The sequence below is a fragment of the Plecotus auritus genome (genome assembly GCF_963455305.1).
Source record: "Plecotus auritus genome assembly, chromosome: 5".
Lineage (NCBI taxonomy): Eukaryota > Metazoa > Chordata > Mammalia > Chiroptera > Vespertilionidae > Plecotus > Plecotus auritus.
In genome coordinates, this window is record NC_137776.1 from 43,568,199 (window position 1) to 43,590,811 (window position 22,613).

The window sequence follows — 22,613 nt, forward strand, 5'->3', positions numbered from 1 at the left end:
TATGTTCCAGAGCATTTCACAGGCTTAGTATTCACATCCTTTGGGAACTGTGATCTTGAGCCACATCATGTTCCTTTGATAAAATAACTGCCTATAAAAGCATCCTCGTGTAAAATATTTAGCCTTTAATGGGAGCTACAATTCCATTCAGCATTATAACAGATTCCACTCTAATTGCATAGATGACAATCTGCGTCACAGAGTGTTATGGGAAATTCTTGTTGTACATTAAAATCCACTATTTTGTCAAGGTGATATTCATGAGCAATGTTTATTTCTAAGCCAGGATAATTTCAGAAAATAGAGTCATGTCTAGTTATTAGACCTTTTTCCCCTCTTTTCTTTTGAATCAGGTGCTGTCATACCATGCGACATGTTCAAAAGCTGAAGTTGACAAGTTTAAGGTAAGGAAGCAAATGGTGCCCTATTAGAGCATAAAGTTAAGCTTTACATGACTTTCCGACCCTTTGTCTCTGGCTTCCGGAGAATTAGTCCTGCCCACTGGGTATTGGGGGAACAGAACTGGGCAAAGGTGTGTTTGAATAATTCAATTTAGAGGGTAAGAGAGACATATGTAACTGCGTAGCCTCTTCATGATCATTGAAATAATCTCAGTATTTATTTCTATTTGTTAACTAAGCAGGATATAAAAAAATCTGTGTAATATGCTGAGAACCTGGTTCCTGGTTTGGGGATTGATATTACCTCTAACTTTCTGTTCACTTAAAGTCTTAGGGCCTGTGTCTTCATCTATAAAAATAAGTGAAGAAATTAGGATGGTAATAATAGGTAATATTTATCAAGTGTTTACTATGGACCAGGCATAATACAAAGCATTTTACCTGTATTAATTCATTTGAGCCTCATAATCTTGTGAAGTACGTAGTTTTACAAGTGAGTAAACTGAGTCATGGAGATATTGAATAGATAGGTCAAGGTCAAACAATTGTAAGGGGTATAGCAGTCTGGTCCCAGAACTGGAGTGCTTAACCAGCAGGCCTCACAGCATGACCCCTTTCCACCTCTGAGGTCATATGCTTCACTGTATGTGTCTTAGATATTCCTTTTCACCTTAGTTATCACCATTCCCTTAAAGGTAGCTCAATTCTTGCTCCTCTTGCTGCACTTCTAATAGTCCATGGTCAAAACGTGAATATATGGAGAAACTGACTTTTCTCCTTTCTGAAAGTTTAGGTATCTGCCTTTTAAAGTTTTTGTGGAAGTTTAGTTATTCATTATCAAGCGAGCTACCACTACAAGAAAGGTAATGTTTTGGATTGTAATGTTTGTATGTAATAATACTTGATGATGACTATTTTCTAAGAGTCATTTGCACCTAGATGCTTTGTCTTTCCGGGAAAAATGTCACAGAGACCTTTGGGCCTGATAATTAATCAGGTCATTAGAGTTGAGTCACCCTAATAAAAAAAAAGTAAATGAGGGAAGACCCCAAACTCATAGTAGGAATGAGGGAGCTGCTTGGAAGGGCAGGGAGCATGCCATAGGCCTCAGGTTGGCTCCGTCCAGGGATATAGAAAAGGCCTGCAATGGTGACCCAGATCAGAAGGAGAGACATGGTGCCAGCAAGAGGTAACAACTGACAACAAAGGAAGGAGACAGAACAACCAAAACCATAGGAGTCAGGGCCCCTTTGTTGTAGAGATAAACATTCTAAATACCAGCTAGAATGTGACAGCAGGGCAGCACTATTTGTATGTTTTGTGCACTGCTCTGTCTCTACTGCCATTCACAGTCCTTGGGATATAGTAGTACTCAATAAATAGCTTGAATGGATGAATGAGTGAGTGAGTGAATGACTAAATAAATCCAAACAGCATCAGTGTTCCATACCTTAAAACAATTATTCATTAAGGAAATGTTAAAGCTGTGGCTATATGTAATTAAATTCTTTATATTTTATGTATATTTTATTAATATTTTATGAAAAATATTTAAAGCTTTTTTACTTTAATGAAGTTCAGTTACCCAGAAATTCTATTTATGGAATTAATTCCCATATCTATTTTGTTCTTTTATATTTTTTTACTGTTTTAATTATCGTCATTGCTAAAAGAAGGAAGAGACAGTCAGGAAGAAAGATAGCAAACCTTACATGGACTAAATATGCCCACAAAAGCTGTTGGATGGGACGTGTCCAGAGCTATAGCAGGCTAAAATCAATAGCTGTCTACTCTCTAAAGGTATTACCCTGTGTTCAGACTTAATTATTTGCCTGAACTAAGGAGAACACTGTTGATTTGGAATTTAGCATGCTATTGTTAGCTTACAAACATACTAAAAATATGAAGTATTTACACTTGACAACAAAGAGTTATTTCACTGTAAAATTATCAAGATTATTAAGTTAACTGATTTATTCTAAATTTTATCCTGAAAGATATTAACGAGTATCTTATTACAATGTAATTGAGATATAGCAGATAATTTTAATCTAATGGTGTTTTTATATATAAACTAAATAAAATAGCCGAAACCGGTTTGGCTCAGTGGATAGAACGTCGGCCTGCAGACTCAAGGGTCCCAGGTTCGATTCCGGTTAAGGGCATGTACTTTGGTTGCGGGCACATCCCCAGTGGGAGGTGTGCAGGAGGCAGCTGATCGATGTTTCTCTCTCATCGATGTTTCTAGCTCTCTATCCCTCTCCCTTCCTCTCTGTAAAATATCAATAAAATATATTTAAAAAAAATAAACTAAATAAAATATTATCATAATTGGTAGCTGATATCTTAACTACAGCAAGGACATTAAAATGTAATGAGCTTAAAAAATCCTGCACATGGACACTAAAAATTATTTATCTAAGTTTCATTCTAGTAGAGTGTGTCCAATGGCAGTTTCCTCACATTGTGGCTAAATAACAGTAAATACATACTTTGTTTTGCTCAATATGTACAGACAAACCATGCTTACATTCTAATATATTTTAACCTTTGATACCTGCAATACTTTTTTAACAGAGATAATAAATAAATGTATATAAGAGAGACAGAGACAGACAGAGGAGAGAGAGAGAGAGAGAGAGAGAGAGAGAGAGAGAGAGAGAGAGAGAGAGAGAGAGATATGAAATCTGGAATCAGAGTTAACCACGAGATTGCATGAGTTAAAGGATGGTTGAGTCTCAATGTATTGTATTATGCCAGCTCAGGCTGAGCTAATGATCAGTGATTCAGAGATTAAGCCAGAGTTTGGTAAGAAAATGATTTAACTGTATTGTCTAGTGCTAAGAAGATCCTAAAGGTCAAATATATGCACACACAGGTCAGACTCCAGTTGTAGCCGAAGCTCTTCACATTTGGGATGCCAACATGTCTAAAAACCAGTGAGATGTAGCCTGACTTACATGAGTGGCCTTCTGAGTCAAGAACTCTTCCTAGTGGAGTGGAGGCATAGGCCTCAGTGTCTGGATAATTCCAAATTCAGTTCAGTGTGGGGCTTGTCTCTTGGATGTGTCTCTTACCCCAGCCTCCCATGGATTCACATTCTCAGCTAAGAACATGAGTGGACACAAAAGGCATGGGCTTTCTATAGCTTCAGTGCATTAAGTGCCCCTGAGAGCACAAGGGCTCCAGACTGTCAACAGCAAACAACAGAAAGCAGCAGCTCAGCTGTGTTAACAGTGGAATTAAGAAGGTGGGATGAAGCCATCCAGGTCCATTCTTCCTCTGGGGGATATTAGACATTCATAGTGAACTTTCGGAGACAGGGCCCCTATTCTGTTTTCAAATGGAAAGTGAGAAACAGTGGCTGTATCAGTTGGTCTGAGAGGTGGTGAGGGTCACCACAGGATGTATTTTGGCCAGGTAGGTCCTTGAAGAGCCCTCAGCGCATAGCTGCTTGGCTCAGTAGGGAAGGCCAGCCTGAACTTGCAGCCCTAGTTGCCCTCACCGCCCCTCTTCCCACATTTCCAGTACTCAGGAGTGACAAAGTACAACCATCCTTTTTCTGATGTGGCACTTGATTAAGGCACAATTCATAAAGAGGACCACATAGGAACATAGGGACATTGGTCCACAAAGCACTCCACATATTTACAGACACGGTGCAGGCTGCTGGGCTCAGTCCTCTGCCTTAGAGCGTCTTTCAGATGCTGACTCAGCTGTTTCCCCGGCAGTCAATTTCCTGCTGAAGGTTCAATGACTTTCTGTGATGATAAAAAAAAAATCTCGGATATGAAACTCGGCATAAATACTATTTGAGGTCAAAACAACCCCCTCAATTCAAGAGGAAGGAAGGAGAGGAGGAACGAGAGGAGGAAGAATAGGTTAGGTGTAAGAAGATACCCAAATTCTTTTTATACAGCTTTGAGCTAGCATTAGTGTACAGTTTTTATACTGATGAGACTGACTCTTGTCTTAACTGACTCAATCACTTATCTTCCTCATAAGTGTTATCCTATTATATTACCCTTCAAATAGAATATAGCCCTGGTGGGCTTTGAAAATCACTTATAATATGTAATTAAATCAAGCTAAGCCAACTTTCCCACCAAACATCCCAATTTTAAAATAGAAACTACATGTAAAGCTTTGGATATTCAGAAATTTCAAGGACCCCATGATGTTTTTTTTTAATTTTATGTTGCTTTGTGTTTTATTTCCCTTTTTCTTCCCAGAGATAAATTTTATAAGATGATACAATTATAGCATTGTATATCTGGAAATGGTTTTGTTTTGCAGATAAGACTTAGAAATTTTAAATAATCCAAGAGGCCTGGTGGCTGCTTTGTCTATTTACATGTTTGCTCTCTCCTGTCTGTCTGTGTCTGTGGCCTTACAATGACGGCCTAAAAGGGGCAGCTCTGGCCACTGGGACTGCAGAAAACCCTTAAATATTTCATATGGTGCCTTGGGACCAACAGAATCATGACTCCTGCACTAATGTTACCTATAAATGTTTAAATAATGAAATGTCTTAAATAATATGACTTAGTGTATAAAAGCCTTTCATGCCCATTGTCTCATGTGAGCCTCACAATCTCTTGGTGAGAGCTGGGTTATTATAGGTCTGTTTTACTTATGAGGCAACCAAGGACCAACGAACTAGCAAGAAAAACACATCTATTTCACTCTGATTACAGGCAGTCCTCGGGTTAAGTCGGACTCGACGTACGTCGTTTCGTGGTTATGTCACCATCTCTGATAAATACTGATAATACAGTATTTACCCTTGTATGTACACATGTACTTTATGTTTTTTATTATTTATTTACCACAATTAAAGGTCAGGAATTGTTATCTTTCTTTTAAAATCTTTTTACTGTTTCACTTCATTACTGCTGTGTATGTGCTCCATGTGAGAGACGTAGGTGCTTATGCAGGTGGGTTCCGACTTATGGCAAAAATCGCGTTACGTCGGGCCGTAGGAACAGATCTCCGATGTAACCCGAGGACTGTCTGTATTCCTCTCCAATGTTTTGTTTTGACCTTGAAGACAATGCTTCTCTTCAAGTGGCTGGATAGGGAAATGTAAGCAACATCATGGAATTTTATTCTGAAGTCATTTCTTTTGATTTAGCCATTATTCTTGGAACCTTGGTGGCATTTAGATAATTTAGGGGCCCAAAAAGTATGAATGGTGATGATGTCTGAGAAAAACAGGTTTTTTTTGCTGAACTTAACAGACATTTTAAAAGAGATGCTTCATGGTACTCTTTGGGCAATCAGTATATAATGCTACTTTATTAGAAACTCCTTTTAGTATTATGGTTGTGCCATCCATGTGACTTCTTGCCCTAGGGCAGTGGTTGGCAAACTCATTAGTCAACAGAGCCAAATATCAACAGTACAACGATTGAAATTTCTTTTGAGAGCCGAAAACCAACTTCTGCGCATGGGCCACGAAGTTTCAATCGCACTGTATGTGTGCGCCCGCACGTGGTATTTTGTGGAAGAGCCACACTCAAGGGGCCAAAGAGCCACATGTGGCTTGCGAGCCGCAGTTTGCCGACCACTGCCCTAGGGTCTCGGACTGCTTAGAAACCTAAGGAAATTGGAAACAGCAAACATTATGAAGATATTGCATCATTCTTTGCAAGAGAGTACATGATCCATTATTCTGACATCTTGCTTGTCTTCCTTATAGTCTGATTGGCTATCTAGTTATACAGAAATCTCTGGACATCTGGAAAGCTCAAAGGAAAAAGAGCAGCCCCACTTTATTATCCTGTGTTCTCCAGGACTGCCAAGTACCTTGTAAGAAAGATAAGAAGGATATGAGATTGTGAACATCAGTTTAATGATAAAGCACTTGTCAGGAGATACAGTCGTATGTTTAAGGCATGAGAACTCATCAACTAGAGACTTTTTGGGGGAGGACATGAAGAATGTGAGACTGGGTTTATATTTGTATAATATTTCCTGCCAGGGATGCTGCTATTAGGGTCATTATGGGTAGTAATCTGCACAAGTGGCATATGACAGCTTTAACATAAGACTCTTAAGGTAAATGAAAGAATTTTTAAAAGTTATTCTGAATAATTGTGTACTGCCTCGGGGTGTGTGTGTGTGTGTGTGTGTGTGTGTGTGTGTGTGTGTGTACTTTAGCTTAAAGGGATGGTCAAGTGATTTGGAGTTTCAACTCTGGCTTTAGAAAAAGCTCTGTGGCAGGCAATTCATTGTCTCCAAAGAGACAAGCAAATGTGTGAGAAAACGAGCTCCGAGATGAAACACTTTGGCCACTGGGTGCCATCCTTGCTCCATGTAAGGATTTGCTGAGCCACATTTCTAGGAAAATGGTTAAAACCTGAAAGGCAGTAATTTAAAAGTAATTTCAAGATATAATAATGTTTGTGTATGTGTGCATGACCTGGAATATGTTAGTGACACAGGCAGCTTATTCATTTGCCCAGGCTCAAGGCAGAAGGATTGGGGAAATCTCCCCTCTGGTTCAGCCTTATCAACAAAGCCTGGGTGAAGCCCTCTTGCTTGCTGTATCCCAACGAGCCATCCAGTGGGTGGCAGGACAGAGTGGCTGGGAGTTGTTGCTGAGGTGGCGTGCTAGGTGTCAGAGGTTAGCGGGGCAGCTGCTCCATTACTTATTTTTATTATTGTGTATATTGCAGCATGCAAGTAACAAGATTGGAACCCAGCCATCTCTGTGGCTGTGCTGTGCCCCTTCAAATGCATCCCTTTATCAGAGCTGGTGGAGCTATCTAGCACACTCTTCCCCTTCCTAGGGAATGTGTGTTGGTAGAATAGCAACTCTGTTTCCGGTGCTTTTTATTACCCTGAAAGCAATTTATGGAGTTTACAAAGACACCACCATAACCAGGCATCAGAACATCCATGGTCAATGACACATCTATGCAGGATTTTGCGGAGTTTGGATATGATGCTTACATGCATAAAACCAAGAAATTAAACTCCGAGTTGTAAACAGGATCGCCTCAGAGAATGTTCTAAGATGTCATATAACACAGGCTGATGTTTCCTTCCAGAGCCTCAAACATTTGGTTGGGCTTTGAAAAAGTAGGGGGTGAACAAGTAAGAATTTTAATAAAAATTGAAAGTCCATTATAGTCACTGTGTAACAAAAAACTCTAGAATCCTTTATACAAGACCACATTGTAGAAGAGATCCAAGGTCAAAGCAGATTTTACCACATCCTCCCAAGGTGGGGGCCATGCAGCTGGCCTCACAGGTGGCCCGAGAAGGTGGCCCAGAGCACTGGCTCCAGGTACTTCTTGAGACTCACTGTAACCCGATCCACACATCCGTGCAAAGAGAAAGTGTGAGAAGGGCTGGTGAGAACTTACAAAAGTGCAGGCTTTTTGCAGCATATCTGGGGATAAAAGGCTTAAATACTATTCTGCTGTTAATCACCTACAGGTGGATGAGCTTTATAATACATTTTCTGGGCTTACTGTGGGATAACATGACACTAATCATTATATATTTTAAATATTGCTATTCACTAAGACCTGTGCTGTTACATAGCTGTAGCAGTCTCATCAATTCACAGTGCTGTCAGAGCTCTTATTTCATTGGCTGTTAACAGAAGACTTTAAAGGGGGAATCAGAATCAGTGGCTATAACCCATTGACAGGTCAGGCAGCTGAGGGGCTAGCACACTGCCAATTCGGAGGCCCCATTTCTTGTTGCTGAGGTCCTTTCCTTAGACTCTCCTGCCCAGTCTATATGCTCAGACCACGCAGTGTGATGGTCACCTGGAAAATAAGAAACATTTGATGTACGTTTCCCATGTGCCAGGTCTGTTTCAGTGCCTGACCTGTACCAACTCAATAAATCCTCACAAAATCCCGACTATTATTTTTCTTATTTTATAGATGATAAAAGTGAGGTACAAAGAACTGCCCAATTAATCATAGTGTACAAATTGGGAAATTGTGATATGGGTAGGCATGCTGAATTTGTAATATTCCCTTTCAAAATGACATGGGGCCTTTTTTGATTTAGGTTCTTTGGGTCCTGGCGTGGCCCTATCCTGATGGTCTGATTATGAACCCTTCTATGATCGTGGTTTAGTCACTAACAGATGAGTTCAGATTTCAACAGACTCTGTCTGCTGAGGGTGGTTTTGTTTGTTTGCTTGTTTGTTTGTTTTAAGCTTACATAGTCTGCAAAGTAATCCAACCCTACCATTTAACAGGGGAGTTTTCTCAGCCTTTAACATTCCAGAATATCAACTTCAAAGGATAGGTTCATGAGATCTAAAAGCAATTTTTCTACCCAAAGGGTAAATCCCAAACAATTCTTGCGCCGAATGATCTCGTTCCTCTCTTTACCAGGTTCATTTTCCTAACATCTATTATCATCTCAGACCTTTCTGGAGACAGGAGAGCTCTGTAAAAACCAAGCTTTGGGATGATTTCTGCAGAAACAGATGGGCATCCTCAGCACTGGGCTTAAGTTTGTCAGACCATCCCGTGAAACACCGAAGCTGGATTTTAAGGAAGGGCACTGTACTCTTCCCCTTACTACCAACAGGAAAGCCCTAGAATTCAGAAAAGAAAGAAACGAGGGAGAGAGCTTTTCTTCGACTACATTGCTCTTATATGAAAAATCACAGGAATCACCTTCCCTTTAAGACCATGGGTAAATTTATGTTCTGCCTGAAATATGTTTCAAACCATCAGTGGTCTCCTTGAAAACAGCTTCCCTCTGGTCCTTTGAGGAGTTATGTGCAAGAGCAAAGCTTGATCATTTTGATAAATCCCTTAAAAACAAAAGGTCCAAATATTCTATTACGAGGAATGTCCCCATCTGCACTGGGCTGTGATCAAGCGTCTCTCTCCTCATGAGTTCTTTCTCCCACTGCATAGTTTACTCATGAGAAAGCAGGATTGAGTAGGGTGCAAGGTTCTAGATGCAAAATCTTCTTCCTCTATGTATTATACATAAGCCCAAAGTTCCTCCCAGGAAGGGTTACACACAGGAGTACACTGAGTACCAAAAAGAAAACCTGCCCCACAGAATGTGCTCCTGCAAGGCCAACTGCTGCAGGCAGAGCCACCTGACCACTCCCAGAGCTGGCTGCAGCAAACATCGAGGTGGTCCTTTAAGCCAAATGTGCGAAGCCATGCCATTGCAGCATTGAGCTCCCAGGTGTGCTCACTGCAGCCTGGCTTTCCTTACAATGGGGTAAACATGGCCTCTGTCAGGTCCTAAGTTTCTCATCTCTCAGCAACCCCCTCTAGAAAGAACTATTCTTAACTTCCAGTTTAGAGGATCTCAGTGAAGTTTTCTGATTGGTCCAGTTTGGGTCAAGTGCCCATCCCTGGACCAATTAACTGTGACAGGGGTGTGGTCATATAGAAGAATATGTCAGCTCTCAGGTGGAAACACATGGTTGGAGTGGAAGAAGGACCAGTTTTCCTAGAAAGGAGATGATACTAGGCAGAGAGTACCATAGCTGCCTGTCACAAGGGAGGCGTACATGCATGTAATTTTCAGATAGTGACTTTCAGTTCCCATCAAATCTGCCCATGACCTCCCTTGTGGAAAGCATACATTTCCTTCGGCACAGATGAGATGCTTATAACAGCCTCTTTGTAATTCATCATTTGTAGACACTGGGTGATACCCACCTGTGCTGAAATGATTTCCCAAGTCACTTTGTTTAAATTGTATTATTGAAAAGAATATTCTATTATGTCCTTCAAGCATTTCTACTTCCACAGCTAATCCTACTGATGGTCACCCTGACTTGGCTCTCAAACTCACCCAAACGTTATAAGGCAAATAAATGTAGCTTCCAGGGGCTTGGCAATTAGATTGGCCCAGGAATTGCTCCTTAACAACTGTTTCATTTGGTTATATCACAGCAGCATCTTTCTATTGTGCTTGAACACTGGAGACTCTGATGCATAACCAGAAAGCCCCCTTCACCTGGGTCAAACAGTAATCCACAAATTCCTTCTGGAATAGTTGTCTCTTTGTGAACTAATTAGAACCCACTGTAGAATTATGCAGATCAAATAGGCCAAACATCACTATATCTGGTGTTTGAAACCCACAGTAAAATAGCTCAATTCCTAATCTACTTCCCAGACTCATTAGAATTCAATTAGTAAAAGGACATTCTTTCCTAGAATTTTTTTGGCAGATTTGTGTGTGAACAGTTAACCCAGTGTTAGCAAAAGCAGTTACTTGTACCCAAACAGCTCTCTCTGGCTGCAAAGGGAATCCCAAAGCTGTTTAGACAAGCCTTTTGCTTATCCTCCCACCAGGATGCAAATATTTTAAGTGGACAGAGTGAGATAAAACACAGCCAGTGCTGACCCCGTCACAGACCACATCCTGTGGCTGCCAGATTTTTGGACTTGAAGGTCAGGGAGGAAAGGTAAAGAAGAGGACGCTGAAGACAAAGAGACAAAAAAAATTAAGGCCTCCTTGACATAGTTGAAAATTATTTCCCTGAATTAACAAGTTTAGGCTTTAAAATGTATCAACACAAAACAACCAAAGGTATGTAGAATCCACATATGTTTCTAGGACAGGTGGAACTGCTAATCAGGCCGTGAAAAGCAGGGTATTTGAGGGTAAGACAACCTCGAGATGGTTCTTATTTTTCTTTTTTCTGTGGCATTCCCATAACTGTTCTTCGCATGCCTAAATGTAGACTCAGGGAGATTTATTTTTCTTCTAATAGGGTATGTTATAGTTGTCACTCAGCCTTGAAATAGTTTTCCTCTCCAGTGGAACATCAGGCCAGTCATATATTTGCATAGCTATTCCCACCTGTCATTCTTCTGCCAGCTTAGTCCGTCAGCATCGCACAGAACACTCAGCCAGCCAATGGCAGGCTTTTAAACTGCTGCAGTCACCCAGCAACAGGGAAAGGTATTTCATTGGCTCTCTCGCTGTCAGCTAGAAAGGAGGCCAATCCAGCTGGACTTCAACTGTGAAGATCAAGACGAGGCATTGGGAAGGGGCAAGGCCAGATGCTTGAACAAAGGCCCCTCTCAGTCATGACTGTGGTATTTTATAAATATAAAGCATGATGCTTTTCCCCCCAAATGAGAATTGCTTGTTAAAGAATAGCATGTAACAGGGCAGGTAGTTTTCGTCTGCGGTATCATAGGATGCATAGGATGGAACCCAGTCTTATCTGCCTGGCCAGAGCACATGGTGCTGAAAGTGGAGCCTCAGTGAGAAATGCATTAGGGCGTTTGGTGTGGAAACAGTGAAACTGCCCTCCGCTAGAAGAGGGATGCTATTTACAGTGGGTATTCTAAATGCAAAGCAAATCCCTAAGTCACTTTATCAGTATCTGATCTTGTGAATTTTCATGCCCTTAAAAAGTTCTACCTAACTCTTCAGGCTGACTTTCCCCGCAGAGAAAACCCAAGGAGCAAGTCAAGGTGACCTGGGCCTTGAATAAAGGCTACCTAACGTGCCGCCTGGTCTCCTCTCGTTTCCTCTTAGGTGGTCCCATTCAGGAAAAGAGGGTTTTCTCTTTCTGTTTTTACTCTTTTAATGCTACAGGACATAGAATCAGTATTGACTGTGCATATGTGAAATCAAAGCAATGAGGGGATACTCAGAAAAGAATGTGCTGGAAGCCAGTCAAGGAAAAAAATTGACAACACCCAGTCCTCACTGAGGACCCAACCTCTCAGCCCTTCAGGGTGTATAATGGAAGGATATACCCTCTCAATGATGAAAAGCAGTTACACTCTAAAGGCTTCCGTACCCAGAACACATACATATCTTGCTATTGGTTAAGGACTTGAACGCAGGGCAGGCAGTTTGGTTGTAAGAGCTCACTCAGTTTAAACCCTCCCCTGCGGTTCACAAAGGCAGCCGATTGTTGCCGGCTTAGCACAGCAAAGGGTTTTTCTGCTTTTCCAGAGAACTGGCCAGATTGGAAATTAACCGTAATTATTAGTAATTATAATTCACAATGGACAACCTATTAACTATAAATTCAGTATCATTTTGTATCATGTTAATTTTAGATTCACATTATAGTAAATTAGTATGTGAATAACATTTTTGTGTATTTCTAATGGGTAGAAAATGATACAAATTTGTCTTAACTGGACTGTCAGCTACTTGAAAATGGCTGTACCTCCAGTGCCTAACACAATGCCTGGCATAGGGCAGGTGCTCAAGAAATATTTCTTGAGTGACTGAAGCAATACATTGATGATTGAATTGATGAACCAATAAATGACACAAAATTCATGAACCTGCCTGAGTTTCACAAATGACAAGGCATGGAAAGTTGTGAAACATTTCTGTGTTATTTTCAATGTTTGGGGGTATGAGTCTAATGAAAATTAAACTCAGGAGACCTGAGTTGTAAGCTTGTTCAGTCACAAGTCTATGAAATAGATGTATTTTTAAAATATATTTTTATTGATTTCAGAGAGGAAGGAAGAGGGAGAGAAAGATAGAAACATCCATGATGAGAGAGAATCATGGATTGGCTGCTTCCTGCATGTCCCTTGAACCCACAACCCGGGCATGTGCCTTTGACGGGAATCGAACCTGGGACCCTTCAGTTTGCAGGCCGACGCTCTATCCACAGAGCAAATAGATATTATTATTACCTTATTTTATGGATGCAGAGACTGTGGGCTAAGAAGTAAAGTAACTCACCCAAGGTCACAGAGTTGATAGGTCACAAGTATAAGATTTGAATCCAGGTACAATCCAGAGCTCATGTTGCTATCATTATGTGAATCTGCCTGCACACATATATTTTGTAAGTATTCATATTTCTTTTGTTTCAAAGCACAATAAAACATTGAGGAGAAAATGCTTGTGAGATTCAGACACCACTTTAGAGATGGTACAAAATGAACTGAGAGTTGAGGTGCAGGAAGGACGAAACCCAGGACCACTCTGAGCTCTAAATAGCCAGCTCAGCCTGGAGGCCCAGCCTGTTCCTGTGGTGGCTCTGCAGAGGCAGGAAAGGGTTTTTCTGGGGTCAGTTTTGCATTCACTGTCACTACACTTGGGTTCAAGTCCCAGCTCTGCCTCACACTTCCTGTGGGACCGTGGGCACTGCCTTATCCCCTTTGAACTTCCCTTTCCACAGTCAGAAAACTGGGATAATGGGAACTACCACAAGGGGTTGTGTAAGGATTCAATAAGATAAGAATATGGAAAGCACTGAATTTATGCTGGCACATTGCAGATGCTCAGTTAACAGTAAATGCCTTCTGTCTTCCTCTTATACCCTCAGTGAAAAGGATGAGGAATCTCATTTGCCCAACAGATTGTAAAAGGAGTTTATAAAATTACAGTTTTCTTCTCTTGTTTTGTCTAATCAGTATATGTTGGTTCCTTATTTATAAGGAGGAAGAGAAATCCATTTTCTATTCCAAGAAAACTCTAGAAAAGCTCATAGACAAGGGACAATTTTGAGCTAGAAATTTACATTAGATAATAGGCTTTCCAAGGCTCCAGGCTACTGAGCTGCTGTCCAGCCTTCATTTCCCAGGTAAACTGCACTAATATGAACATTTAAGGAGCTTCTGTCACCCACTACCTCGAGTGGGAGACATAGAACGTCTTGGGAGGTTTACCTACAGCAGAAGTTCTCACCATTTTTTTTTTTTGTGAGGAAGAGCAATTCCTCGCTTACCTAAGGTCAAGATATTAGCAGGTGTGGGTTTCCAAGAAAAATTCTCGGTGGAACAGATAGCCTGTCCATTCCCAGGCGACAACCAAGGAGAAAGAAGTGTGATAAGGAGCAGGTCTGTGAAACCAACACATCAACATGTCCCCTAAAACTTTAAGGTCGCTTGGTGATCCAGATATAACCCTGGAGAAAACTTCTTTCTCAGACACATCAGATCTTGGGGATTTTTCTCTCATGCACCATGGCTCTGTGCACTGACAAAGGAGATCATTGGATGCCTAAGTGTCATGAGGGACAAGCCTCAGTCAGAGGTTCTCAGCCTGCCTGGACGTTAGACTCGCCCAGTTTGAAAGGGAGCCTTTACCGTAAACACAGTAGTGAGCCCTGGACATCACCCAAGACTGTTTGACAAGAAGTGGGCAGAGGGCTGACCTTTTGTATGTTCTGCATCACCCAGGAGATTCTGGTATGGAGCTAGGAATGAAAAGCACAGGTCTAGCTAATGTTTCCCAAACTAGTCTCACAGAACACCACTCCACAGAACAGTCATAGATGTTCCACATATCCACAGAAGGTGTTTTGGTAAATACACCATTAAATAAAGTTAAATAGGTGACTTTACTATAACTTTGCCCAGTCATTTTTGTCCACACCTTGTTCAAAGCCCATCTGCTAACTGGCTTCTATAACAGTGTGCCAGGGAACACCAGTCTGAGCATACACTGGCCTGGGTCCCCACGTTGTCAAAGGAAAAGCATGGCAAGTCCTGAGAAGAGCGGGTGGAGGCATCCATGTGCGATAATCGGAAATGCCATAGGACATCCAGATCCCAGCACCGAAACTTTTCTGAGAATGAGACTTTCATTAGCATGCTCATCATTAAATAATAGCTGCAGTAAAGATGTGTCTCAGGAATTTTCAAAAAGCAAGTCAATATATTTCAAAGCTGCTGCATTTTATTGTCAGTATTTTCACCCTGAAAGGAAAATGTGCTGCTGTTTTGAGTTGTAAATTGCCTCAAAGAAGGGGACTCCTATCAATTCACATTGCCTTAGACTACCCGGAGTTGCTCGGAGGGCAGGCCTTTCCCTGCAACCAGGGATCTCAGAAAGGAGGTGGAAATAAAATGGAACTGACAGTGATACTGAGTTCGAGTATGTGAAAGAATTAACGATGTACTAACTATCTAACTGCCTAAAATAAAAATGGGTAGTCAGTGATTTGTGTTTTACTGGGCAGAGGTGGCAAGGTTTCTTATGTGCAGCTGAGATTATGTACTGTTATAAATGAAACTTAAACTCCAGTTTTCAGGGTCTAAGAAGGGAGCTCTCCGAGCCTGCATCTTCCCTCCTACCCAGTACATTCTCTGAATATCTGACCTATTCCTTTTTCCAACGACCTCATCATTTTTCTATTCCTAGTTGGTAGTAGAGAGCAATCAGCAATTTCTAAGTCACAGTGAAATAGTGATCATACTCCATGCCAAGCAGCCAAGGGCCTCAGAAATTATTCGTTAGGTGTAATGAAAATAATAATAATGACAATTATTATTATTGTTAATGTTATCATTTGTTGAGTGCCTACTATGTGTCAGGCGCCTTACATGTGTTATCTTAACCTAATCACCAAAGCAACTCTCTGCAATTAGTGCTTTGGGCCTTTTTATGGGTAGCTACAGCTCAGAGAGACAAAAACAGCTTGTTCAAGTCAGTATCAAAGCTGGGATTGGAACTACTGTCTACAAATGCTCTTTGCAGTAAACCCTGCTTTTAAATGCTAGACCTTGTTTCATTAGTCAAGGGAAATGATCATGTCTATAACTTCATATGTAAACTATTTTAATATATTGATACTTGAACCTCTAAATATACATATTTATACAGCAATTTTCAATTTTTAAAGAATATTTGGCATCATATAATTATGATTCTTAGTTATAAAATGATTTATGGGGCTTAACATAGCAGATTAGTGGACATATATGTATTTATATAGCTATAGATATACATATCCCAATTTCTATTTTGCCTAATGATTATCCTTTGATGTCTTCACTATGAGAAGATGACTTTGCAGACTCATTAATTCCTAGTTTGGGGAGCTGTGATATTGGATTTGCATTATCTGGCCACATTCCTTTGATGAGCCCCTTCATGAAACATTTATTGACGAGTAAGTTGGCTGGAGTGAGGACCACTGTCTGTAGCCATAGAAAATAAAGCTAACTAGCTTCTTAATTCCATAATCACTACCCAGAATGAGAAGAATAATTTTTAATGCATTGAATCTGACTGAACTATGAATCTAATGTTTGGTGACCTCTGGGAAAGAAATCTAAAAAAAGAATAATAATCAACAAAAAGAAAAGGGCAGTAAAAGATGAACTCCTTTATCTTCAGCAAAAATAATGGTAGAAGGTTACTAAAATATATTGTGTCTGATGGAAAAGTAGTCTACTCTGGCCTCTACTTGCAATAGCATACTCTGTATTTGACTCAAATAAAATAGCTTTTGGCATTTATCCACATTACTTTTCACCAGCTACTTCAAAAGCAGAAAAAACTTCTAGTTCTGACAAAAACTTATTTCAATATTTTATTTTTATTCCTCAGAAAACAGCTCCCAGTGCCAAAGAATAATTGTATCAATATAAATAATCTAACTTCAGATGTTTTATATCATAGTCAATGACAAAATAGGAAATGTAACATTTTTTGCTTTGACAGCCCATGAAATCCATCATCTATTTTCAGAGATCTTTCATTCAGGGAAAGATTTGGATTTTAAGGATTTACAGCTCTATCAGACATATTTGAATGAAAGATTTGCAGCTTTTAAAATCAATATCAGGATTTACTAGTGAAAACCTAGAGTCAGTTGGTGAAAATGTTATTATAATCATTTATCCTTTGTGACCTTTAAAAGAATAAAAAAATAACCTCTGTCTCATGCCCATAGTTTATCTCCAGCAACACTAATAAGAGCAAAAATCTTTCTTCCTTCCCCCTGCAGTTCATGACTCTTCAAGAATTACCCACACATTGTCGCCAGGTGGCAGAAGGCACTGCATGATCTCAGCATTTAATAAGACACGAATAGATAAGATAGGAATGGGCTTTATTCACCTGGTGTGTCTTTATAAGAGGAATTGGAATGATGAGAAACATGCCTTGATTCATTTTCAGAATATACATTTACAATCTTTCTACTCTATTTCTTAAATGGGTTGGTATGCTATTCTCATATATGGGTCCATAAAATGGCCTCAATCTAAAATTTCCATTTAATTGGATCATTAACATAAAGAAAAGCTGTTCCCTCTCAGTGGTAATTACTATTTTAAGAATATCCTCTCGTAGATAAATTTTATTATATTTATAAAGTCGATTTATTACAAATATTTCTGTGTGCTGGAATTTTCTTAGTATAGAAGTATAAATATGATCATGTTGTTAAATGCATCATCTGAAATGTCTCATACATAAGCCAGAGCTACAGAATGCTGCTAATTAGAGTCAGACTTAAGAAAGAGGTTGAGCAGAATGCCCAGAGGTTGGTAAATTCTGCCTCGCACTGGAAGGGGGACTTGGAAGGGGCAGCAGGTCTGGTAGAGAAAGCTCTGATCCTGGATCAGGAGATTCTGATCCTGGCTCTGACACCAGCAGGTACTCTCACCTCGGGCAAGCTAGTCAACCTCTCTTACATTAGACCAGAAGACACCAACCTTCTACCATTTTCAGACAGTCTGAGTGATACCCAGAGGCCCACCCCTGTTCTCCTTTGTTCCTATTGAGCTGAGTGAGGATGAGACAAAGGTCTCTCAGATATCTTCTTCATTAGAGGATTCAAGCAAGAGAACTGGCAGAACTGCATGATGGGCTGTATAGATGTTTCCCATGTGCATGGCTGGGGTGGGGTGGTATACAATCACTTCCACTCATATTCCACAGGCCAAAGCAAGTCAGGGCTAAATCCGAAGTCACTGGGCAGGGAAGTATCACCATCCATGGGCAGCTCAGGGTCATGTAGCAGTGTGAGGGCATGAAAGGGAGTGAAAAATCAGGAATAACAGTACCATTCATTACAGTCACTGAGCAGAAAAGCATTCCTTTCAGAAGCTATCCCCATAAAGAAGCCCAATACAGAAAACTACCTGGTAAGGCAGTGACTGAGTAAGCTGGTCTGGACCAATGGCCCCTGTCCCTCCTGGCTGGTGAATCTTCTGTGATTCAAGAAGGGGGGAGATGTTTTTTCTCCTCCTGCCTTCCACAGTGTGAAGGTACAGAAAGGAATCTGAAGAAGGTTCATGCTGATCTACCTAATGTTATACAGTCAAAAAAAACCATGGAACACTCAGACTGGTCCAACTTGTCAGCACTCTCCCAGCACAGAGCATCGCTGTCAGACCTCAGGAACATCCTTCTAAGCCACAAGGGCATATTCCTTCTTCTCCTATGTCTCACTCAGCTCTCCCACACACTCTTTTCTTCCCCTTCCCCAATATCTTAATCTTTTTCTATTTCTAGCCCATTGAGGTTCCCATCTCCCTATATTCCCTTTTGGTCTTAAGACATTTTTAAGCCTCCAGCCCAGCTTTTCCTGCCTTGCTTGGTTTTACTGCTGGGCAGGGGAAGAAGAGGAGGGAAGGAAGGAAAACCCCAAGGTCTGGACACCAAGTGGCCCCTACCTTATTTTTCTTTTCTAATGATCCAGATACTTCCTAAAAAGCACAAGTTATCCCATCCAACCAAGGCACACATAAATTTTAGGCTTCCCTGCTCACACATTCTCTCTTTTCCAACTTGAATTTTGTGCACAGGCCTACTCAGTGATCCCTTCCTAATTCTTGGGCATTGAAGTGATAAAACTGACCAACTCCTTACTCTACCACGCCCTCTCCTATTTCCCTTTAGATTTCTCATGTCCTCTTAACTTAATCAAGCTCTTCACCAGCAAGTTGATTAACCTTGCTGGGCCTCAGAGAGGTGTGCATATTCAATGAGAGCCTACCTGCAGGTGGTGGCTGCTCAGAAAATGCTAGTTCCCTTCTTTTTTCTTTCTCTTGAAAGGTTCTGAGTGAACTACTATTTCTTGGCCATCCTAAATCAGGGGAGGTTGATTTCAGAGGTATTGCTACACTGTGCCCTCTTATCTGATGCTTGCACAGTTAAAAGCATAGAGTAAGTGCTCAATGAGCTGTTGATGACCCAGTGTCCTTCCCTCATCCCTCAGTTCCTGTCCTTCACCTTGTAAGTTCCATGCCCTCTGCATATGTCCTGTCCTCATGTCCTTTCTATCAGAGCCAAAATCAAGGAAGCAGCATTTGCACATTTAACTCTTGTATGGGGCTAACAACCAATGATCCTAGTGACCTTAGACTATGAGATCTCAACAGAAAATAATGAAAGCAGCAAAGATCCATTATTTGAAACTTAAGTTTTATTTCTGGTGTCTGTAATCAGCATCTGTCTAAGCTTTGATTCTTCTATCTCTCTCCTTGTCCCAAAGAGAACTAAAGCAAAGTTATTATAAATGCCTTTATCAAATGACTTTTCACATCATTAAATCACTTAGTTGTTTACATAGGAGGGACCTCAATTCAGAAACACGTTATCCACAAATTCCAGAAGCAGTAGAGGAGGACATGAGCAGCAGCTATGGAGCTGCCTGGTGATGCCCTTGTGATGAGGCTGGTGCCTCACACTCCCCTCATGCTGGCTCTGCCGTGCCCCCGCTTCCTTGTGGGGGGGGACATCTCTCAGGAAATAGGTTGAAAGTTCAAACCACTGTTACCTCTGCTGCCTATTGGAAATGGAGCTTTTCTTCAAACCTCAAAGTACTTCTTCCTTTTACTTTCCTAACCACCCCTTCCTTCCAAGGAAAGTGTTGTCAGAGAAAGTATCCTTTTACCTCTGTCAATGGAATTTAGCTAATATCTACAGAAAGCCTGCCAAGTGGCTGGTCCTCTGGGTGGTACAAAAATGGAGCAGACACTGTTTCTGTTCTGTCCTGTCCTTAGGGGAGTCACTGTCTAGTAGGATAAATGGATACCTACACAGCCTTTTGCAAAGTACCTGGCACAAAGTAAGCCCTCACTAAGTATTTACTGAATGGATGAGTGAGAGAATGACTAACTTGAACAAAGAGCAGATGATGGTAAATGCTGTAGAAGAGAAAAGGACAAAATATACTGGCAGAATTCATGCAAGAGACTGCCGGTAGTTAAAGGCCCTGATGAGGGCGTCACTAGACGATAAGAGCAAAGCCTCGCAGACTCAGTTCTGCTGAGCCCTGCGGGGTGAGACACATTGTGGTTGGCACGCTGGGGCTCTGGGAATGAGACATCTTTCCTGGGCCTTTTCTCAACAGCAGAGCCATGCAGTAATTTTCTAAGGGAAGTACGACGACAGGAACACAGGTAGTAGGGCTGTTCAACAACACATTAGGCTGAAGACTGACTCAGCTGCCAGCTCTTCATGAGAGGATCGCCTTCCCTGGCAGAACAGGGAGTCTGATTTCATATTCAACAAGTTCACAGTCCCCCACAACTCCCCACCCCCGATCCTTATTTTTTAAAGTGTTTAGCCTGAGCTTGACGAATCATGTTTCCTCCCAGTGTATCTTCCGATCCCAGCATTGAATATATTTCTTTCCAAAAGGAATATGGGGCAAAATATGGGGAGAGAGCCTTTCTAGATTGCCTTCTCTAAGGAACCAGGGAGAGGAAGGACTAGAATTGCAATCAGGATACTTTTGAAGGGGACCACCATTCTTGAGTCTCCCATCAATTATTTGTTTTGAATTTCTGGAAATGTAGTATTCAATTAGTCTGCAATAATGATAATCATCTGTAATGAGTGGAATTATGTCCCCACAAAATTCATATGTAGAAACCCAACCCCAGTACCTTAGAATGTGACTGTATTAGAGATGAGGCCTTGAGGGAAGTAATTAAGGCTAAATGGGATCATAAAAGTAGCGCCCTGCCCTGACCGGTTTGGCTCACTGGATAGAGCATCGGCCTGCAGACTGAAGGGTCCCGGGTTCGATTCCAGTCAAGGGCATGTACCTTGGTTGCAGGCACATCCCCAGTAGGGGGTGTGCAGGAGGCAGCTGATAGATGTTTCTCTCTCATCTATGTTTCTAGCTCTCTATCCCTCTCCCTTCCTCTCTGTAAAAAAGCAATAAAATATATATTTTTTAAAAAAAGAGTGGGGCCCTGATCCAAAATGACTGTTGTCCTTATAAGAAGAGGAAGGGCACCAGGGATGCCCCACACAGAGGAAAGGCCATATGAGGACACAGCTAGTTGGCAGCCATCTGCAAGCCAAGGAGAGAGGGACAGGCAAAACCAAACATGCCCATATCTTGGTCTTGGACATCCAGTCTCCAGAAGTGTGAGGAAATAAATTTCTGTTGCTTCAGCCACCCAGTCTGTGATATTTTATTATGGCAGCCTAGCAAACTAATATACTGTCATAGTATATTGAGGGCCTAGTAGGAGCCTGGCACTGTGCTAGGTATTTTATGTCACTTAATGATTTTAATGACTATGATAAATGCTTATTGTTATATTCCTTTTACAGAAGAGGAAATAGATGCCCAAAGCCACAGTTTTAGCAAGTGGCAAAACTCAGATTCAAAGGCACAGCTGTTTGGCTCCACACATTATGCACTTAGAATACCACCAACCCACATTTATTAAGTACTAGCTAAGAAATAATTTTAAACTGTGATAATTGCTGACATTGGAGAAACTTACTCCTTTCCTTAAGGAACTTATAAATGATGAGAGACAAACTTACAAAGATAAGTAGGAAAATAAATAAATACTGCATGGACAAGAACACCTGGATTTAATAATGCTGTGGCAAAGTCACAGTGAATCTAAGCTAAGAGAACATCAAATGGTTGTAAAGATAACACAGGGTAGAAGTTATAAACATAAGGGGCAGGAGGCAGATTCAGCAGTTTTCTAGTTATATGACCTTGAGCACGTTACTTATGTTCTTGACCTCCTTTCCTCATCTGTGCTGGGTGGATAAATTGGTCCTGATAATGGAGCATTATCTATTGGAGTATTAAATGAGATCATTAAAGTGCTTTGTATGATGCTTGGTACATCATACATCTCAGTAATGCACAACATGGGAAAAAGCATTCTTCTAATGTGTAGTCTCCTCAGCACCAACAGAAAGAACCAATCTGTCTAAGCATGGTCGAGTTCTTAATTGTTTAAATGAAAATTATTAGTGTTGTTAAATTTCTGAATAAACTTAACAATGTTAATTAATAAGGGTAAGTTTTCACTAACTCTTAAATGGGGGTTTCTAAATTTATAATTCTCTTTCCAAAATATTTTTTTCTATCCATCATATTGAGCTTAAGTCAAATAGTCAAACATACATGACCAGTACAGAGTCAGAGTAAAATTAAAATGTTGGTCAGTGTTGAGGACAGTCTGATAGAAAGGCAAGACAGAAAGGACTAATAAGATATCTGATAGAAGTGAAAAAGCAAATTAAAAATAAAGGTGTGTG

The 22,613-nt window shown here is 40.8% G+C and overlaps 1 protein-coding gene across 2 annotated transcripts in view; it reads left to right on the forward strand.

Moving 5' to 3' along the window:
- Positions 1 to 22,613, forward strand: part of PDE11A (phosphodiesterase 11A) — a 306,712-nt gene that overhangs the window by 184,531 nt on the left and 99,568 nt on the right. For both annotated transcript variants that reach the window (XM_080670943.1, XM_080670944.1), the window contains one exon: positions 354 to 404. In XM_080670943.1, the coding sequence (XP_080527069.1) occupies positions 354 to 404 (51 nt within the window). The remainder of the gene's footprint in view (positions 1 to 353; positions 405 to 22,613) is intronic.